Source organism: Cibotium barometz, chromosome 26, assembly GCF_041138505.1.
Source record: "Cibotium barometz isolate CiBa-2024 chromosome 26, ASM4113850v1, whole genome shotgun sequence".
NCBI classification, from domain to species: Eukaryota; Viridiplantae; Streptophyta; class Polypodiopsida; order Cyatheales; family Cibotiaceae; genus Cibotium; species Cibotium barometz.
This window is the reverse complement of record NC_141071.1, coordinates 14,148,326-14,166,466: the sequence shown is the minus strand read 5'-3', so window position 1 is coordinate 14,166,466 and position 18,141 is coordinate 14,148,326. Positions and strand designations below refer to the sequence as shown.

Sequence of the window (18,141 nt, the reverse complement as noted above, 5' to 3'; positions counted from 1 at the left end):
CTTGCCTCTTCTCAACAGTGGCCTGTATATCAAATGGATGTAAAATCTGCGTTCCTTAATGGTGACTTGTAGGAGGAGGTGTATGTTGAGCAACCTCCAAGCTTTGAGGTTCCGGGATCAAAGGGGATGGTTTACAGGTTGCGAAAGGCCTTGTATGGTCTCAAGCAAGCTGCCAGGGCTTGGAATCAAAAGATTGATTCCTTCTTTCTACAGACAAGTTTTCAGAGATCAGTTGAGATCCTAACTTGTATCTCTTTCGAGAATGCAGTTTGGTCACATTGATTATCTTTTATGTGAATGATCTCATTCTCACTGGCGTTCATGTGGAGCACATAGCAATGACGAAGGCTGCCTTGTCAAAGGAGTTTGAGATGACCAACTTAGGCTTACTTCATTCTTCTTGAGATTGGAGATTTGGCAGACCCAGAGGGCGTTCTTTGTTTCTCAGCAACGGTATGTTCACGAGTTGTTGAAGACCTTTGGGATGGAGAACTGCAAGCCTATTACTACACCAATAGACCCGAACACCAAACTTACAGTGAATGATCCTTGTGAGCAAGTTGATGTCTCTCTGTATCAGAAGCTTGTTGGTTCATTGATTTGGTTGCTAAACACCAGATTGGACTTGAGCTTTCCCGTGGGGCTGTTGAGCTCATTCATGCAGACGCCTTTGAAGACTCATTGGGACGCAGGATTGTGGATCTTGCGGTATCTGCAAGGTACGAAGGATCTTGGACTCTTCTATGAATCTAGAGGGGAAACGACAAAACGAGTCAAACTTCAAGGTTGGAGTAACTCAGATTGGGGAGGAGATCCAGACACGAGGAGATCTACATCAAGCTATGACTTTACCCTTGACTCAAGAGCTATTTCATGGAGCAGCAAGAGGTAGCCAACTATTGTCTTGTCGTCTACAGAGGCAGAGTACCAGGCTGCTTGTGGTGCTGCTTGCAAGGTTGTGTGGTTGCGGAGGTTACTTGGCGAGATTGGGTTTCCACAGAAGGAACCCACGGTCATCCAATGCGATAACCAGAGCTGTATAGCTATTGCTCGGAAGTTGGAACCCGGTCTTCCATGCCCGGACCAAGCACATAAAGATGCAATATCACTTTGTTCGAGAGAAGATTTTGACTGGTGACATCTTGCTTGTTTATTGTTCGACGGAAGACAATGCAGCAGACCTCTTCACGAAGTCTCTACCTCACGCTATGCTCCAGCAGCACTCTAGCTCACTAGGGTTGGTTCCACATCCAAAAGCTGAGGGGGTGTTAGCAGTCATCTCTTGTCATACATATTGCTCAGTGAGGGCCTTTGTTGTGGGTGTGCCGCACAAGAGCTCCTCTCATTTTTACCCATTTTTTCCATGTTTTCCCTATTTTTTCTAGTCGTGGGACAATTTTGTGCTGGCCAACTGATGATGTGCTGGCCGATTGGTGTTTGTGTCCTGGCCGACTATTGATATACTAGCCAATTGCATTTTTCTCAATCGTGGACAGCCCAGGACTGGCTGTCAGTTGTTTTGACCTGGCCGACCAGCATTAAAGGGTGGTACCACCCTTGCCCCCACACCTATTTTTGTATCGGATTCTTGTGTATATAGCAGAGTTTATACAACTTCTCTCTCTACACTTCTGCGTTTTGTTTTCCCCAACACTTGTCTCATTTTCCGCTGTGCATTCCGACAATTCTAGTGCTGGTCGGCTCGATGACAATGCAATCCGCCTGCTTTTTATTCTCCACGACCACATCTTTATGCATTTGATGTATGCGCTTTCACACCATGCCCTCTTGGCCGCCTGCTCTGCTTGCTATCCATACTAGCTGTCCGAGCTGCGCAACCCTATCCAAACCACCTTGAGGCTGGCCGCCTAGTTGGGCTAGCCTCCAACGTTGGTCGGCTGGCTGGCCAAGCCCCCATGGGTCGGCCGACAGGCTCAAGTCTTCAAAGTCCTCTATTGAAAGTTGCAAAAATCATGCTATGTGATCATAATCAAGTAAGTTAATCATCTATTTTTTCTTGTCTAAAAAGGCATCTTTTTATCATGGAACAAAATTTATTGACCTCCACTCTGGTGCTTGCGGAAGCGTGTTTATGATTGATTAATTGTGTTTAGCACACCTAATCAAAGATTTAAACCCATGCACAAATTGCTTCTTCTTCATGCTCAGTACACGGTAAAGAGAGATGACCTAATCTACCACGTATTACTAACATGAAGTATATACAATACTAAATAGAGACACTCAATGGTAGCATTGCTCTTGAGCTCTCAATGACTCAATGATGACTGACCGATCAATGAATGAATATGGCTAAGACCTAGACTCCTATTAATAGTGTCTAATGTTGGTGAGTTGGCTACCAAATCTACCAACCCTAATAATAATGTCCAACTAAGTGCGTTCACACAATAACCCAATAACTATGTCCACACTTGGCTGCTCATTGGGACTTGGACAATATTACAATGAACTAGCACAATAGCCCTTAAAAACACATGAATCCGGCCATGCACTTTCAACCTCTGAGCTAGCCGATGGGTAGAAGCATGTCCACATCACACTCGGGAGAGCATGCACGTGGCATCCCCACCTACTTAACTTGGAGCATGGGTGATGCTCCACCGCTCAACCCAGTACGAATCTGCATTGCTCTTGAACTCTCAATGATGACTAACTGATCAATGAATGAATATGGCTAAGACCTAGACTCCTATTTATAGTATCTAATGTTGGAGAGTTGGCTACCAACTCTCACGTGTGGACATAGTTATTGTGTTATTTTGTGAACACACTTAGTTGGACATTATTATTAGGGTTGGTGCTACTCATTGGGCACTTGGACAATATTACAATGAACTAGCACAATAGCCCTTACAAACACATAAATCCGGCCATGTACTCAACATCTGAGCTGGCCAATGGGTAGAAGCATGTCCACATCAAAGCGTACATGTGACATCCCCACCTACTTAACTTGGAGCACAGGTGGTGCTCCACAACTCAACCCGGTACAAATCTTCTAGCGAACTCGTTCTTCGCTCCACACACTAGTCTGAACTCCAAGAGCATGGTTACTTAATGTGTTGTCTACCATGATGTCTCCGCCCACCACCTCCTTGGGAACAATGCCGTGCGGGCACTAGAACTAGTCCCTCTACCTCTAAATGCTCAGCTAGCATGGTAGACACCACTCTAGAATTGCTCATCTCATCCTCTTTCTCGATGGATTTGGAGAGAAAAGTCTAAAACTCACCTGATGACCCCTCCCTGTCCTCGGAAATTGCAATGGAATCTCGGATGGGTTGTCCTCCATTTGGCTGGATCACCTCCAAGCTTGGTAGTGGCTGCTCCCCGGGCTCATCCTCCAAAATATGCTCCTTACTTGGGAACTATGTCACCTCTCTTGAAAGCTTTTTGGCATCTTTGGACACTTCCTCGTGTTGAGCTTTGTCATGGATGGACTTACCACTGTACCTGTTGCCTTTCTTGCTTGGATCCATAGTTCCAATCATACGTTTCATAATGCCATACGTCACGGAGTATGATAGGTATGATAAAGTATGATTCAGCTCCTGGTGGAGTTTCATATGCAGCCCCAAATTTGGGGCTATATATGCATGTGGGAGTTGGAACTTAAAAACAGTCAGCCATTGAGAATTTGACACTTGAAAGTTGAAACTTGAAGGCTGAAATAAATCTGACATTTAAGAAAGCTTGATAACACAAGCCTGATAATTAGAGTCTAGCTTCTAGCAATTTGCAAATACCAAAGAAAATGTCATGTGACATGTCAAGCCACAAACAATCACACCATACATGAATGATGAATCATAGTACTATGCAGATATATCATACATGTGTCATGACTCATGAATCGTGATAATATGATATGAATCACGCTTATTCCTCCTCATTCCTCTACATGTTGTGAGGTGTGCACTGTGTAAAGTTACGTGCATGGGGGCAGGGCAAGGGGCACGTCGGACACGTAATATCATCAAAGCAATGAAAAACCGGCGCATTTACCTCGCAAGTCATGGGTTGGTCGACAAGTTGTCACGTGCAGAAGTCCAATACGGAGCAGCCGACGAAATTCGAAGATGATAATGCAACGTGTGGCTAACGTGTGTCAATTTTTTCATCAAAAAAATGTAATGTATGAAACCTCAATTCATAAGCAAACGTTTGCTTCATGAATCATGCATATTAGATAGGAACAGTGCTTAAATCACTTGTCGGCAAGTTGCTAACTAACTAGCTCTCTAACTACTAGAAAGGCAACAGACACAATGGTAAGTCCATCCATAATGAAGCTCAACAAGAGTGTCTAAGGATGCCAAAATGCTTTCAAGAGAGGAAGTGGTATCGGTGACAGAGTTTCCAAGTAAGTAGCAGATTTTGGATGGAATTACCATTGTATCTTCATCTATGGATGGACTTACTACTTGTTGGAAATTATTTCATCCCTAGATGGACTTTCCCATGCACATTCATGCTTGTATCTGGCTCCATATGAAGCCCTGCATATGCATCGAGGCACTACATATTTTTTGCCTGATTTTCTACTGGCTGACCAACTCCTCTCCCACCTATATAAAGGTGGCTAGGCTTAGCCTCATTCTTAGATCTTGTTTCAGCTTCTGAGTGATAAGCAGCACCTACGGGACCTCTGTAACACGCGGAAGCTCTGGGGGTCTTCTTTCAACCCTAAACACTACTGAGAACATGCTGATGCAAAAACGCAGATATGAAGAGAGAGTAGAGAGAGAGAGATATGCTGGAAATTCAGTATATTAATATGGTACAAAAAGGTACTCAGTCCACAGCCCTAGGCTGCCTTGTAAAAAAGGTGATAAACACCCAAAAGTCTAGTCCCTACTTGGACCCTAAGGACCCAACTCATAAAGAGTTGAATGAAAAGAATGAGGAGCAACTCTTGCTATTTATAGTCTCTTGAACTTCATGGAGAGCTGGCCGACTACTGTCGGCCAGCTGACTGGACAAAAATTCATTAATCATCATGTGCTTGTAGTCGCCTGTCACGTGCATGCCACGTGGACATGCTTCTTCTGATCTGGACAAGCAGTAGGACAGGGTCAAACACCTTTTTAGGGCTGAGTGGGACCAAGAGGACTGTAGCCAGTGACCAGTAGCAATGGATGAGAAGGCGTGGACCAGGCGGCAGCCTCACAAGGCTGTGAAGGGCAGCGTGGAGCATTTAGTAGTATAGCCGCAGTCGGTAGGCAGCCAACAGCAGCCCGACAAGAGGAAAACGCCCAGAAGTACTGGTCGGCAGCATTAAATGCTGGTCGGCCAGGTTTGGTCCAGTCGGCCAGATTATAAGGGCTCATATAAAGAGGGCCAGGTCTCTTAGTCAGTCATTCAAGTTCCCACTTGGGACTTGGGTCATAGGTAGGAGTACAAGTGACCTTTTTCAAGGGAAGCTAAGCTTCCAACATGGCATTGTAACAGACAAGTATATGAATAAGATTTTGAGTAGGTTAGGTCACTGCTTTCTCTCGCGCGTTTTTATGTCACGTGCGGAAGCCTTTGTGGCCAGATCATCACTCATAAGAAAACGCAGCACTCCCAGTGGATGCTTGATGCACAAACAACTGGATAAAAACACGAGAGAGAAAGCAGTGACCTAACCTACTCAAAATCTTATTCATCTACTTGTCTGTTACAATGCCATGTTGGAAGCTTAGCTTCCCTTGAAAAAGGTCACTTGTACTCCTACCTATGACCCAAGTCCCTAGTGGGAACTTGAATGACTAACTAAGAGACCTGGTCCTCTTTTATAGGCCCTTATAATCTGGCCGACTGGACCAAACCTCGCCGACCAGCATGCTGATGCAAAAACGCAGATATGAAGAGAGAGTAGAGAGAGAGAGATATGCTGGAAATTCAGTATATTAATATGGTACAAAAAGGTACTCAGTCCACAGCCCTAGGCTGCCTTGTAAAAAAGGTGATAAACACCCAAAAGTCTAGTCCCTACTTGGACCCTAAGGACCCAACTCATAAAGAGTTGAATGAAAAGAATGAGGAGCAACTCTTGCTATTTATAGTCTCTTGAACTTCATGGAGAGCTGGCCGACTACTGTCGGCCAGCTGACTGGACAAAAATTCATTAATCATCATGTGCTTGTAGTCGCCTGTCACGTGCATGCCACGTGGACATGCTTCTTCTGATCTGGACAAGCAGTAGGACAGGGTCAAACACCTTTTTAGGGCTGAGTGGGACCAAGAGGACTGTAGCCAGTGACCAGTAGCAATGGATGAGAAGGCGTGGACCAGGCGGCAGCCTCACAAGGCTGTGAAGGGCAGCGTGGAGCATTTAGTAGTATAGCCGCAGTCGGTAGGCAGCCAACAGCAGCCCGACAAGAGGAAAACGCCCAGAAGTACTGGTCGGCAGCATTAAATGCTGGTCGGCCAGGTTTGGTCCAGTCGGCCAGATTATAAGGGCTCATATAAAGAGGGCCAGGTCTCTTAGTCAGTCATTCAAGTTCCCACTTGGGACTTGGGTCATAGGTAGGAGTACAAGTGACCTTTTTCAAGGGAAGCTAAGCTTCCAACATGGCATTGTAACAGACAAGTATATGAATAAGATTTTGAGTAGGTTAGGTCACTGCTTTCTCTCGCGCGTTTTTATGTCACGTGCGGAAGCCTTTGTGGCCAGATCATCACTCATAAGAAAACGCAGCACTCCCAGTGGATGCTTGATGCACAAACAACTGGATAAAAACACGAGAGAGAAAGCAGTGACCTAACCTACTCAAAATCTTATTCATATACTTGTCTGTTACAATGCCATGTTGGAAGCTTAGCTTCCCTTGAAAAAGGTCACTTGTACTCCTACCTATGACCCAAGTCCCTAGTGGGAACTTGAATGACTAACTAAGAGACCTGGTCCTCTTTTATAGGCCCTTATAATCTGGCCGACTGGACCAAACCTCGCCGACCAGCATATTTAATGCTGCCGACCAGCACTTCTGGGCATTTTCCTCTTGTCGGGCTGCTGTTGGCTGCCTACCGACTGCGGCTATACTACTAAATGCTCCACGCTGCCCTTCACAGCCTTGTGAGGCTGCCGCCTGGTCCACGCCTTCTCATCCACTGCTGCTGGTCAATGGCTACAGTCCTCTTGGTCCCACTCAGCCCTAAAAAGGTGTCTGACCCTGTCCTACTGCTTGTCCAGATCAGAAGAAGCATGTCCACGTGGCATGCACGTGACATCGCCTTTGTCTTGGTTCAGCTGACAGCCACCCTGGTCCTCCTCCAAGTCCAAACTTGCCTCTTCTGCACCCGATGCTCTCTGAGAATGTCCATGGCATATTCATGCACATGACATCCCCCTCTGCTAAACTTGATGACGAGATTCCAACCTGTCCTTGGATGACTGTCATCATCTCACTCAAATCCCAAAGTCCCTCTGTCATCCATCCATCCCTGGCAACCCTTTTTTCTAAAAACGGGGCCCGATCTCCAAAACCACTGTCTCTGAATAAGATCTATGCATCTGTTCCATCTAGTCCACAATCCATTCCTGCCCTGACTCTGAACACTGTCTTGGTCTTCATTCCTGAGAAATGAGTCTCGCACTCTCACATCACTCCTTGGAGGATAATCCTCCCTTGCGACCATTGCCCGAGAACCTATCTAGCTCACAAGACTGCCATCCCCTCTGGCTCTGTGGAACACCACCAACAAACCTCGTGGGAGCTCTTCCCAATCCTGTGTTCCTTGCCTTGGGCTTCGTATCCGTGTACTTTCCTGTACCTTAGACCTGTACATCATCATATGGGACTGATTCAGTGTTTAGCTTTGCTGAGCCTCATGCTTTGATACCAATGTAACACGCGGAAGCTCTCGGGGTCTTCTTTCAGCCCTAAACACTACTGAGAACATGCTAATGCAAAAACGCAGATATGAAGAGAGTAGAGAGAGAGAGGAGAGGAGAGAGAGAGATATGCTGGAAATTCAATATATTAATATGGTACAAAAAGGTACTCAGTCCACAGCCCTAGGCTGCCTTGTAAAAAAGGTGATAAACACCCAAAACTCTAGTCCCTACTTGGACCCTAAGAACCCAACTCATAAAGAGTTGAATGAAAAGAATGAGGAGCAACTCTTGCTATTTATAGTCTCTTGAACTTCATGGAGAGCTGGCCGACTGCTGTCAACCAGCTGACTGGACAAAATTCATTAATCATCATGCACTTGTAGTCGCCTTTGTCTTGGTTCAGCCGACAGCCACCCTGGTCCTCCTCCAAGTCCAAACTTGCCTCTTCTGCACCTGATGCTCCTAAATTCTGGTTCTACTTGTCTTTTCTAGCTGCCTCTTCTAGATACTCTCTCTGAGAATGTCCATGGCATATTCATGCACATGACAACCTCCCTCGTGCTGCTCCGCGTCATGTACAACCTTTTCTGGTGATAATAGATATTCAGCAGTGATTTTCTTTTCTCTTTTTGTGTTTGCTATCCTTACACAGTGTTTCAGTTTTTGCAGTAGTTCTTTGTGGGTATCATTTCATAGTACCCATTCTTTCATGGTATCAGAGCGGGAAACATCTACAAGGACTTGCGTTCTTTTTCCCATGCTGCTATTGACTGTTTACAGCATATAGGAGCTGTTCACTTGCTGCGTTTTTCATCAATAACCCGCGTTTTTTTTTTCCAATGGAGCTACATTTTCACTCGGGACTGCCTCAAGTGCTGGGTTTTTCTTCCTACAAAGCTGCTTTACAGCCTTAACTATTGTAGAGTCATTCTATTCTCTTCTCTTTCTGGTTCTCTCCCACCCACCCTCTCATCTAGTCTTTCTAAAGGAGGTTTATGCTCTTGCAGGTGATGGCTTCTGGAGATCACTATTCTCCCCTCTCGAGGATTCTCCTCTTCTCTTCTCTTCTAGAGGTCACTCAGGAGACTTCTGATTCACAAGTCAATGCCCTATACGCAAAAAAGGATTATTTGCAGGAGTTTCTAACAGAGACCTTATCAATTTCTCTCATCTCTTTGGATGAGTATCTTCCTTCTCTTGTGCTGTTACATGCTGATGCTATTATTGCAGATTTTCTCTCCTCTTTCAAAGCAGAGGAGGACAGTGGTTCTTCTATAGTGCAAGTGGATGAGATATTCAGGAGGCATCTTCCACTATCTTGGAGCATGTTCCTGCTTCGACCCTGGCAAATTCAACTATCACTGATGATCCTTTTGTTCCAATGGTTGTTTCATTTCGTTCTTCTTCAGAGGAGGATTCTACTTTGGTCCCAACTTGTTGCAGATGCAGAGGAGGTACCACATTTTTCGGAGCTATCTATGGTTCCATCTCCTGAGGGCTTCTCTCTCCAAATTGATCCTCATGTTTCGTCTTCGATATCTTCTCAATCTTCTCGTGGCTTCTTCCGGAGACCTTCTCGGTATTCAGATGTACCATATCTTCATGAGCTTTGTGCCTTTTATGAGAAGGATGTTCCTTCAAACTCTTTGGAGGATTGTTTGCACCATGCCACAGTTGGTCCACCCATCTGGCTGGCGCTGAAGAGGAGGTGTTGGAAATTATTTCATCCCCAGATGGACTTTCCATGCACATTCATGCTTGTATCTGGCTCCATATGAAGCCCTACATATGCATCTAGGCACTACATATTTGTTACCTATTTTTAGGGATCATTTCAGCATTTTTATGCATTGTCGGCCAACCCTCTGATTTTCTACTGGCCGACCAGCTCCTCTTCCACCTATATAAAGGTGGCTAGGCTTAGCCTCATTCTTAGATCTTGTTTCAGCTTCTGCAGTGATAGGCAGCACCTACAGGACCTCCCTCGTGCTACTCCACATCATGTACAACCTTTTCTGGTGATATTCAGCAATGATCTTCTTCTCTTTTTATGTTTGTTGTCCATACACAGTGTTTCAGTTTTTGCAGCAATTCTTTGTGGGTATCATTGCATAGTACCCATTCTTTTCCTACTGTATCTGTTACCTTTCTTGGTTGGATCTCTTGTTGGCAAGTTGCCAACTAGCTCTCCAACTGCTAAATAATCTCCTCACCCCTCTCTATCCTATATAGCTCCACTATGCTCTTGTAGAGATTGATGTTGGTGCCAGTTGGACCATGTTTTTTTCCCCAAGAAGCCAAAGAGCTATCGAAACTCCATGTTAAAAACATACTATCACGTGCACACCCATCAGGTGTACAAGTGGCATGGCATCACCAAGCATTAATCAGGACATCTAAGTATTATTCAGGCATATATCAGCATAAGCATGTATATGGGAGTGTTTCAGCAGATGCTGAACTGACGCTGATTTGATGCTCTCCTTGTTGCCTGGGAAGGAAACGTTGAGGAGAGGATGTTCTATGCGATGGTGATCTATGATCTGCTGAACTGAGATATGATGGACTGAATGGATGCGCTTCTTATATATATGTGGGAATGATGCTGGTCGGCCAGCTATTAAGCTATCGGCCAGCTCCTATATGCTCATGACCTGCCATAAATACCTTGAAGGCTGTCGGCTGGTCATCATGTGATGTCGGCTGGTGCTAACAGCCCCGACCTAATGCAACTAAATGCCTTACATGCTCATGAAGGCTAAGGTACTGATGTTAGTCCATCAGCGTTTTCAGCATACATCAGGTCCAAGCTTCCCTTTAGCGTTTCCTTCCCATGAGACAAGGGAAAGTCAGTGGGACAACAGTTCATCCAGCATATAGTCATCAAATCAGCATATTCAGCACCATAGGCAGCATATTCAGCATATAGTTCATCATTCCTACCTCCTACATAGAGGGAAGCCAGCATCGAAGGATGGACCTCAGCATTGGAGCAAGGAACAGTCCTCATCTTCAGCATTCAGCCCATCCATCTCATCCCGAGAAGGATCTTCATCTAGGACAGCATCATAGATCTATTTAGATCTCATTGTAAACCCATTCATCTAATATAGCTGCACTGCATTGCATTGACACTATTTGTCTCTCTCTTAAGCATCATTAAGTGAAGTTTAGTTAGCCTAAGGTTGTGTTTACGACAATCAATCTCTCACATGTCACATCGGTATCAGAGAGTTACAGGGTAACCAGCCTTAGATCACTTTCATTCCATCAGTCATTCAATCAGACATCATGTTAATTGCTTCCGCACACTTAAACCCAGTTCTCAAAATCTTGCAAGAGGCCATCCTCAGGGATTTCCCCTTAGGCATGCATTAGTAACCCATCCATCTGCATTCTTGCATAGCATATAGGGTTGCACATGGCTTGCATAGCAGGCATCCTAGCAGTCAGTCTTGCATCTGCAAGGTATACATGTTTGCCCATGAACTCTCTGGGGAAGAATGACATCCATCATCAAAGGAGTACATAATGTTTTGGGCTTCAACTAGCAGCACCAAGGGGTTCTCTTCCACAGAAGAAGACGGAAGTTTGCTCCAACATCGCCTCAGGAGGTTCAAAGGTTAAGGAACGACGGAGATGGTAGGTGAAACGACGGAGATGGTAGGTGAAAGGATTCCACAGACAGGTTAGAGGTGACTCGAGTATTTCCAAGCAGTTTTAGCAGCATTTGCCATTCAGTTCCCGCAATAGACAAGTCTTTGGCTCAAAGGTTTCAACTCCTACAGTCGACCTCAATCCCGGCAGAAGAAGTCAGAAGGGGGCAGTGGTTTCAGTGGAGTAGGATCACCAGAGGAGTCGAAAGGTTGCCAGGTATACCACCTAGCAACAGTTTAGCAGAGGGAAATGTCACATGCACACCCATCAGGTGTACAAGTGGCATGGCATCACCAAGCATTAATCAGGACATCTAAGTATTATTCAAGCATATATCAGCATAAGCATGTATATGGGGGTGTTTCAGCACCAACATCAATACCTTAGCCTTCATGAGCATGTAAGGCATTTAGTTGCATAGGTCGGGGCTGTTAGCACCAGCCGACAGCACATGATGACCAGCCGACAGCCTTCAAGGTATTTATGGCAGGTCATGAGCATATAGGAGCTGGCCGATAGCTTAATAGCTGGCCGACCAGCATCATTCTCACATATATATAAGAAGCGCATCCATTCAGTCCATCATATCTCAGTTCAGCAGATCATAGATCACCATCGCATAGAACATCCTCTCCTCAACGTTTCCTTCCCGCGCAACAAGGAGAGCATCAAATCAACGTCAGTTCAGCATCAGTCCATCAGCGTTTTCAGCATACATCAGGTCCAAGCTTCCCTTCAGCGTTTCCTTCCTAGGAGACAAGGGAAAGTCAGTGGGACAACAGTTCATCCAGCATATAGTGATCAAATCAGCATATTCAGCACCATAGGCAACATATTCAGCATAACCTCCTACATAGAGGGAAGCCGGCATCGAAGGGTGGACATCAGCATTGGAGCAAGGAACAATCCTCATCTTCAGCATTCAGCCCATCCATCTCATCCCGAGAAGGATCTTCATCTAGGACAGCATCATAGATCTATTTATATCTCATTGTAAACCCATTTATCTAATATAGATGCACTGCATTGCATTGACACTATTTGTCTATCTCTTGAGCATCATTAAGTGAAGTTTAATTAGCCTAAGGTTGTGTTTATGACGGTCAATCTCTCACATGTCACACATACACACCTTTGTGGTCAAGGAACTAGGCGAAGATTTCATCCTTCCGCAATGAAGGGTGGATGTAGCCAATTGACTCAAGCAGTGAAGCCACTTATACACAGATATATAAATGCTACCAACAATTATACCCAAATATATAAACGCTACCTGTCTCCACCTCCGTCCACAAACTAGGCAATCTATATCACCCCTTGGAGGCGCCAATCTAATGTGTTTTGTTGTTGTGGATGGCTACCTACAATGTGCCATCTTGCAACCTCGATAGGGCTGTGTTTTTGCTGGATCTGGCTGCTCTTATGCTCTCCTAGATCTAACCTTTGAGTACCCACCAGTGGACCCCCTATAGCCCTTACAAACACATAAATCCGGCCATGTACTCAGCCTTGGAGCTGGCCAATGGGTAGAAGCATGTCCACATCACAGTGGAGAGAGCATGCATGCGACATCCTATGGCCCTTCTCACTCTTATATGTCTACTATCAATCCTTAAGGTGCCTCCATTATCTCAAAACCTCCTAATAGATACAAACACGCTTACATTGCCAACAAAAACAGTTGACAGATAGAACAAAACCCGCTTCTGCAAGGGAATCAAAACTTGTAAGTACAGTGTCACGTACTTCGGTCCATGGTGACATGAGAATACCCATGAGAATACCAGCAATGCGCAAGTTTTGAGTTAGTGACGTGCATTGTGCATCTTTGTGAGCCCTAGCCAAGGGACATATCGCCAATTGCCATCAGGGTAGGTCAAGGATGAAATCTGCATTGTGAATACTTCAACTTCATAACAACAAGGTTGGGTCCGTTCAGTGAGTTATTGGGGACCAAAAGTTCTATGATGTGTCTCACACATTCTCTCTCTCCTCTCCTCGCTTTTCAATTGATGCACCAAAGCAGTTAATCATACATCTTAACAGTATAAGAGCTTCCACATGTGACATTGGTATCAGAGCACAGGTCAGATCTATCATAGCATCAGGTCAGTTCCACATGTGAAATACAGGAAAGAGCTACTACTACCAAAAAAACATGCATGCTATTTACAGACGCTCTAAAAAGACCAGAGAAAGCATACCTTGGATACCACATGGGAGGTGTCGAGGAGAAGCTCTAAGATCTCACGGGCCTGGGAGGCCTCTGCTCTGCGCTGGAGGCCATCCTGGAGGGCAGAGAGGGAAGTGTTCACACTATCTTTGACAAAGGAAAGTCTGCTTCTGAGATCGTTCAAGGGCGTGCGCATGCGCAGGACAGCACCATCCACATCGACGAGCTTGGTGCTGAGGTTGACGAAGTCGGCATAGTCTCTGTTGATGAGCTCCACAAGCTCGCTTTTGAGGAGGCGCAGGTGGCTCCGGAGCTCTGCGCGCAGGGTGTCCAGCGGTACAAACTTGCGCAGATCCGCTATGTAGGTCTCGCTGCTGAAGTCCGTTGCCGTGAAGGACCCCTTGTTGAACCACAGCGGCATTGTGTCAGTGTCATCTCCGAAGAGCGCCATCACTGACCTTGGCCCTTGCGACACAGGCAAGGCCTGGTGCTGCAGATCCGACATCGGTTCGTTTGGGGTGGGCTGAGAGGAGAGAGAGATGGGGGAATCTAAAATTGAAGGTTTTATTAAATATCTTCGATTTTCTTAAGAAGAGCATATGAGCATACACACATGTATGTTCTTGATTTTCTTATTTTCTTATTTTTATTTATTAATCATATGAGCATATGAGCTTCGATTTTCTTAAGAAGAGCATATGAGCATACACACATGTATATTCTTGATTTTCTTATTTTTATTTATTAATCATATATATATATATATCTTTAATTTTCTTATTTATACTTATGTATAAATAACATTAATTTTCTTATTTATACTTATGTATTTTATTTATTTATTTATACTTATGTATTTTATTTATTTATTTATTTATTTATATTTATATAACATTATACTATAATATATAAGTATAGATTATATATATATATATTTAATATCCTTACTTATTATATGTTTATATATTCTTATTATATAAGATAGGAGTTGCTCCGAAATAAGAAGGTGGTTGTGGATTTGTCATGATGAGGAATGAAGAAACAAAAATAAAATTACAAAAATGTGATGTTAAGCGAGAAAAATAATATGTGTGGAATGATACTGGTGTGATGGGGAAGGGGAGAAGCCACGTGTTGGGACACAAGAGAGAGAGAGAGAGAGAAGGGGGGCAGGGGGGAATATGTGGCCTAGGGAAGAGAGAAAGGAATAGGGGAAGAGAGAAAGAGATGAGTGTGCAGGTATGTTGAGAGAAGAAAATTTAAATAAATAATATAATACAAAAATCTAAAGATATATAATAAATAATAATAAAACATATAATTCAAGCTCAATTAAATGAGGAACGAGCTAAGAGAATAAAAATGGAAGAACTAACCTTTAGCAGGAAACGAGCTCGAAGTGTTAAACCTGAATTCAACATTCAACATACCATCAAGGAGACTTTCTAAGAGCAAGAGCAACAAAAAGGAAAGAAAATCAACGATAAAGCTTTCACATTCCTGAATTTGGATGGTAAGAAAGATGCAAAAACGGTGTTGTCATGGATTAGTCAACTTGATGATTGTTATTGGAGGAAGAATTTTTCGATAAAGATAAGGTTAAGTGTGCTGCAAATCATTTAGTTGAAAGTGCATCATTATGGTGGAATGCAATCAAGTAAGGACGAGAAAGATAAGGTTAAGTGTGCTGCAAATCATTTAGTTGAAAGTGCACCATTATGGTGGAATGCAATCAAGCAAGGACGAGAAAGGCCAAAAAACTTGGAAGGAATTCTAAAAGCATATCAAAAGGAATTTCTTACCACCTCAGTACAAAGCTAGAGCACGTCAACAATGGGGCATGCTTCAACAACTTGGCAAAGAGACTGTGTAGGTATATGTAGACAAGTCTTGGCAAGTTCTCATTCAACTACAAGCCATTGAAAGAGTGAGATCAAAGGACCAAAGCATAAATTTATTACTGGATTGAAGCCTCTTAGAGCAGTGATCAATATGTTTCAACCTTATTCTCTATCCATGACAATTACAATTGTGAGTGAAAGAATAGAATTCCAAGGGAGAACAAACCACCTCGAGATTCTCAACCTAACAAATTTTAGTGTCATTTGTATGCTTGGAAAACTTGTGAAAAGGAATAAAGGTGTTGTTTCCAACAACAATAATCTTAGTGCTAACAACAATAATAACAAAAAGGGCGATGACATAAAGAAAAAGCAAGATTCTGTACCTAGAAATGTGACATGCTACAACAAAAATGACATATCACACCCAATTTCTCGGAGGAGAAGAAGCAACCAACTGCATGAGTCAACATGATTGATGGCGAGGATAATGCAAGGATGATGACCTCTCTCAAGCAAGAGGGTAATTTTGAACATACAAATAATTCTGATGATCTAACTATGCCTAAACCTATTATAAAGAAAGTTTCACCTCATATGCTTCTAAAAATGAAAGGAAAAATTAGGGACAAGGAAGTAAATAAATTGTATGATGATGGAAGTATGCATGATTTAATTTCCGAAAAGCTTGCGCATGCTCTTAAGTTGAATGATGCTATTCCTTTAAAGTATGAGATTAAGACTGCTTTTCAAGGAACAATGCTTATGCTATTAAGTTGAATGCTATTCCTTCAAAGCATAAGATTAAGACTGCTTTTCAAGGAACAATGCTTATGCTATTAAGTTGAATGCTATTCCTTCAAAGCATAAGATTAAGACTGCTTTCCAAGGTGGAACAAAGCTTATGCTATTAAGTTGAATGCTATTCCTTCAAAGTATAAGATTAAGATTGCTTTTCAAGGAACAAAGCTCATGCTATTAAGTTGAATGCTATTCCTTCAAAGTATAAGATTAAGACTACTTTTCAAGGAACAAAGTATAATTACACTAAAGAAGTGAAGGATATAGTTTTATCTATTGCATCATATAGGTAACCTCGCACTTTTCTTGTTGCACCTTTGCACTCAGATGATGTTATTCTCGATATGCCATGGAGACATGAGCACAGTCCTCACGTTGATTATAATTATCATGGCATATCAAATGTCTACTCTCCTGGATCCCACTGAAGGTGCATGAGAGAGTGGCTCTCCCATAACCATAAACACCAAAAGCCCTATCTAGACCCCTTGGTCGAGGGTTGATGTGCAAACCATGCTGCAAAAGAGTGCATCCAGTAAGGTCCTTGAAAGGGGTGTTGTGCTCTAACAAGTCCACCATGAGGTTCGATTGAATAAGTAAGGATGGTTAAACTCTCATTAGCACCATGCACTGCCAAAGTTATATTATGTATGGTGAAGACTTCTAGCCACTATAGGGGAGAGGAGTCTAGGATCGAGGTAAGCCACTCAAAAGGATGGAAGAGTCAATGTTGAGGCTAAGTCTATCCCTGCCTCATATCCCACAGTGAGGCTCCTCGACTGGGTCATCTCTAAGAGAAGCTATCTGAAAAGTAATGAATCTCCGAGAGACTACATTGGGGCCATGCTCATAGCTCCCCATGATACGTGAGCGGGCACCTATGACCCCACTAGGTAGCCTGACTAGAGGGTTCCATATCAAGGGCTATCGGAGGTGCTCCTCTACTAAATTTGGAGAGGACTACTAGAAGGCCGATTTGAGGTGTCCCAGGGATCAATGATTCCTAGGCCTCCCCATGCTAGCGAGACTGAATGGTCGCTCTCTAGGCCACCTTGGCCCATGTGAGCCTCCTAACACTATTGGCCTAGATTAAGTTGTGGATGAACTAGAAAGAAGTGATGTACCACATGGTGGCGACAAAAACCTCGTTCACACCACCACGACTCTTCGACCAGCTAAGGAAAGCATGGTTGTACTCCAATATAGCAACTTCCTCCAAATGCTCATAAGAAGAGGGGCTAGCTATTGCTACAGAGAACTCTCAATACCAACCTAGCATCCAAGATAATAAACAAGAGTGTCACTTGGGATCCATGAAAAGTCTCAACTGGTCTCCTGAGCAAGTGAGAAGCTAATCTAAAATTGTAAAACTTGCGCCAATTGCTATATGCATTGGCTCCACGTAGAAGATCTCTATCGCATCAACGTATCTCTAGAGATTCCTCTCATCTACTAACAGGTATGCTGATGTGTCTCAGCAAACTCTGAATCAAGCAGCTCCTCCTATGAGCGCATAGGAAGGCACAACCCCTATAAATTGGTCTCCTCTGCTGAGAGGAAGCTGCTCGTGGCCTCGGCTACAAAAAAGAAAAGAAAAGGAAGGGCATGAGAGGGCAGCACTACCAAACCAAACAAGAAAGAGGGAATCTATCACCTTAGGCCCTTTGTATAAGCACCCTAACTGTGAGAGGCCAAATAGAGTTCGGAAACCCACTCCATGGAGATCCCATCTAGCACATAGTCCCCCCTCTAAAAGCCCTCAGTCCCCGCCCTCGTAGATTGCGAAATAGAGTTCGGAGACACCTCGTACCCACTTCATG

The 18,141-nt window shown here is 43.8% G+C and overlaps 1 protein-coding gene across 1 annotated transcript in view; it reads right to left on the bottom strand.

The window, feature by feature from the left end:
* LOC147623697 (oligomeric golgi complex subunit-like protein) overlaps positions 1-14,273 on the bottom strand; it is a 57,564-nt gene extending 43,291 nt beyond the window's left edge. Inside the window, exon 1 of the mRNA XM_086820299.1 lies at positions 13,711-14,273. Coding sequence (XP_086676425.1) covers positions 13,711-14,184 — 474 coding nt within the window. The 5' untranslated portion in view covers positions 14,185-14,273. The remainder of the gene's footprint in view (positions 1-13,710) is intronic.
* Positions 14,274-18,141: the final 3,868 nt, after the last annotated feature.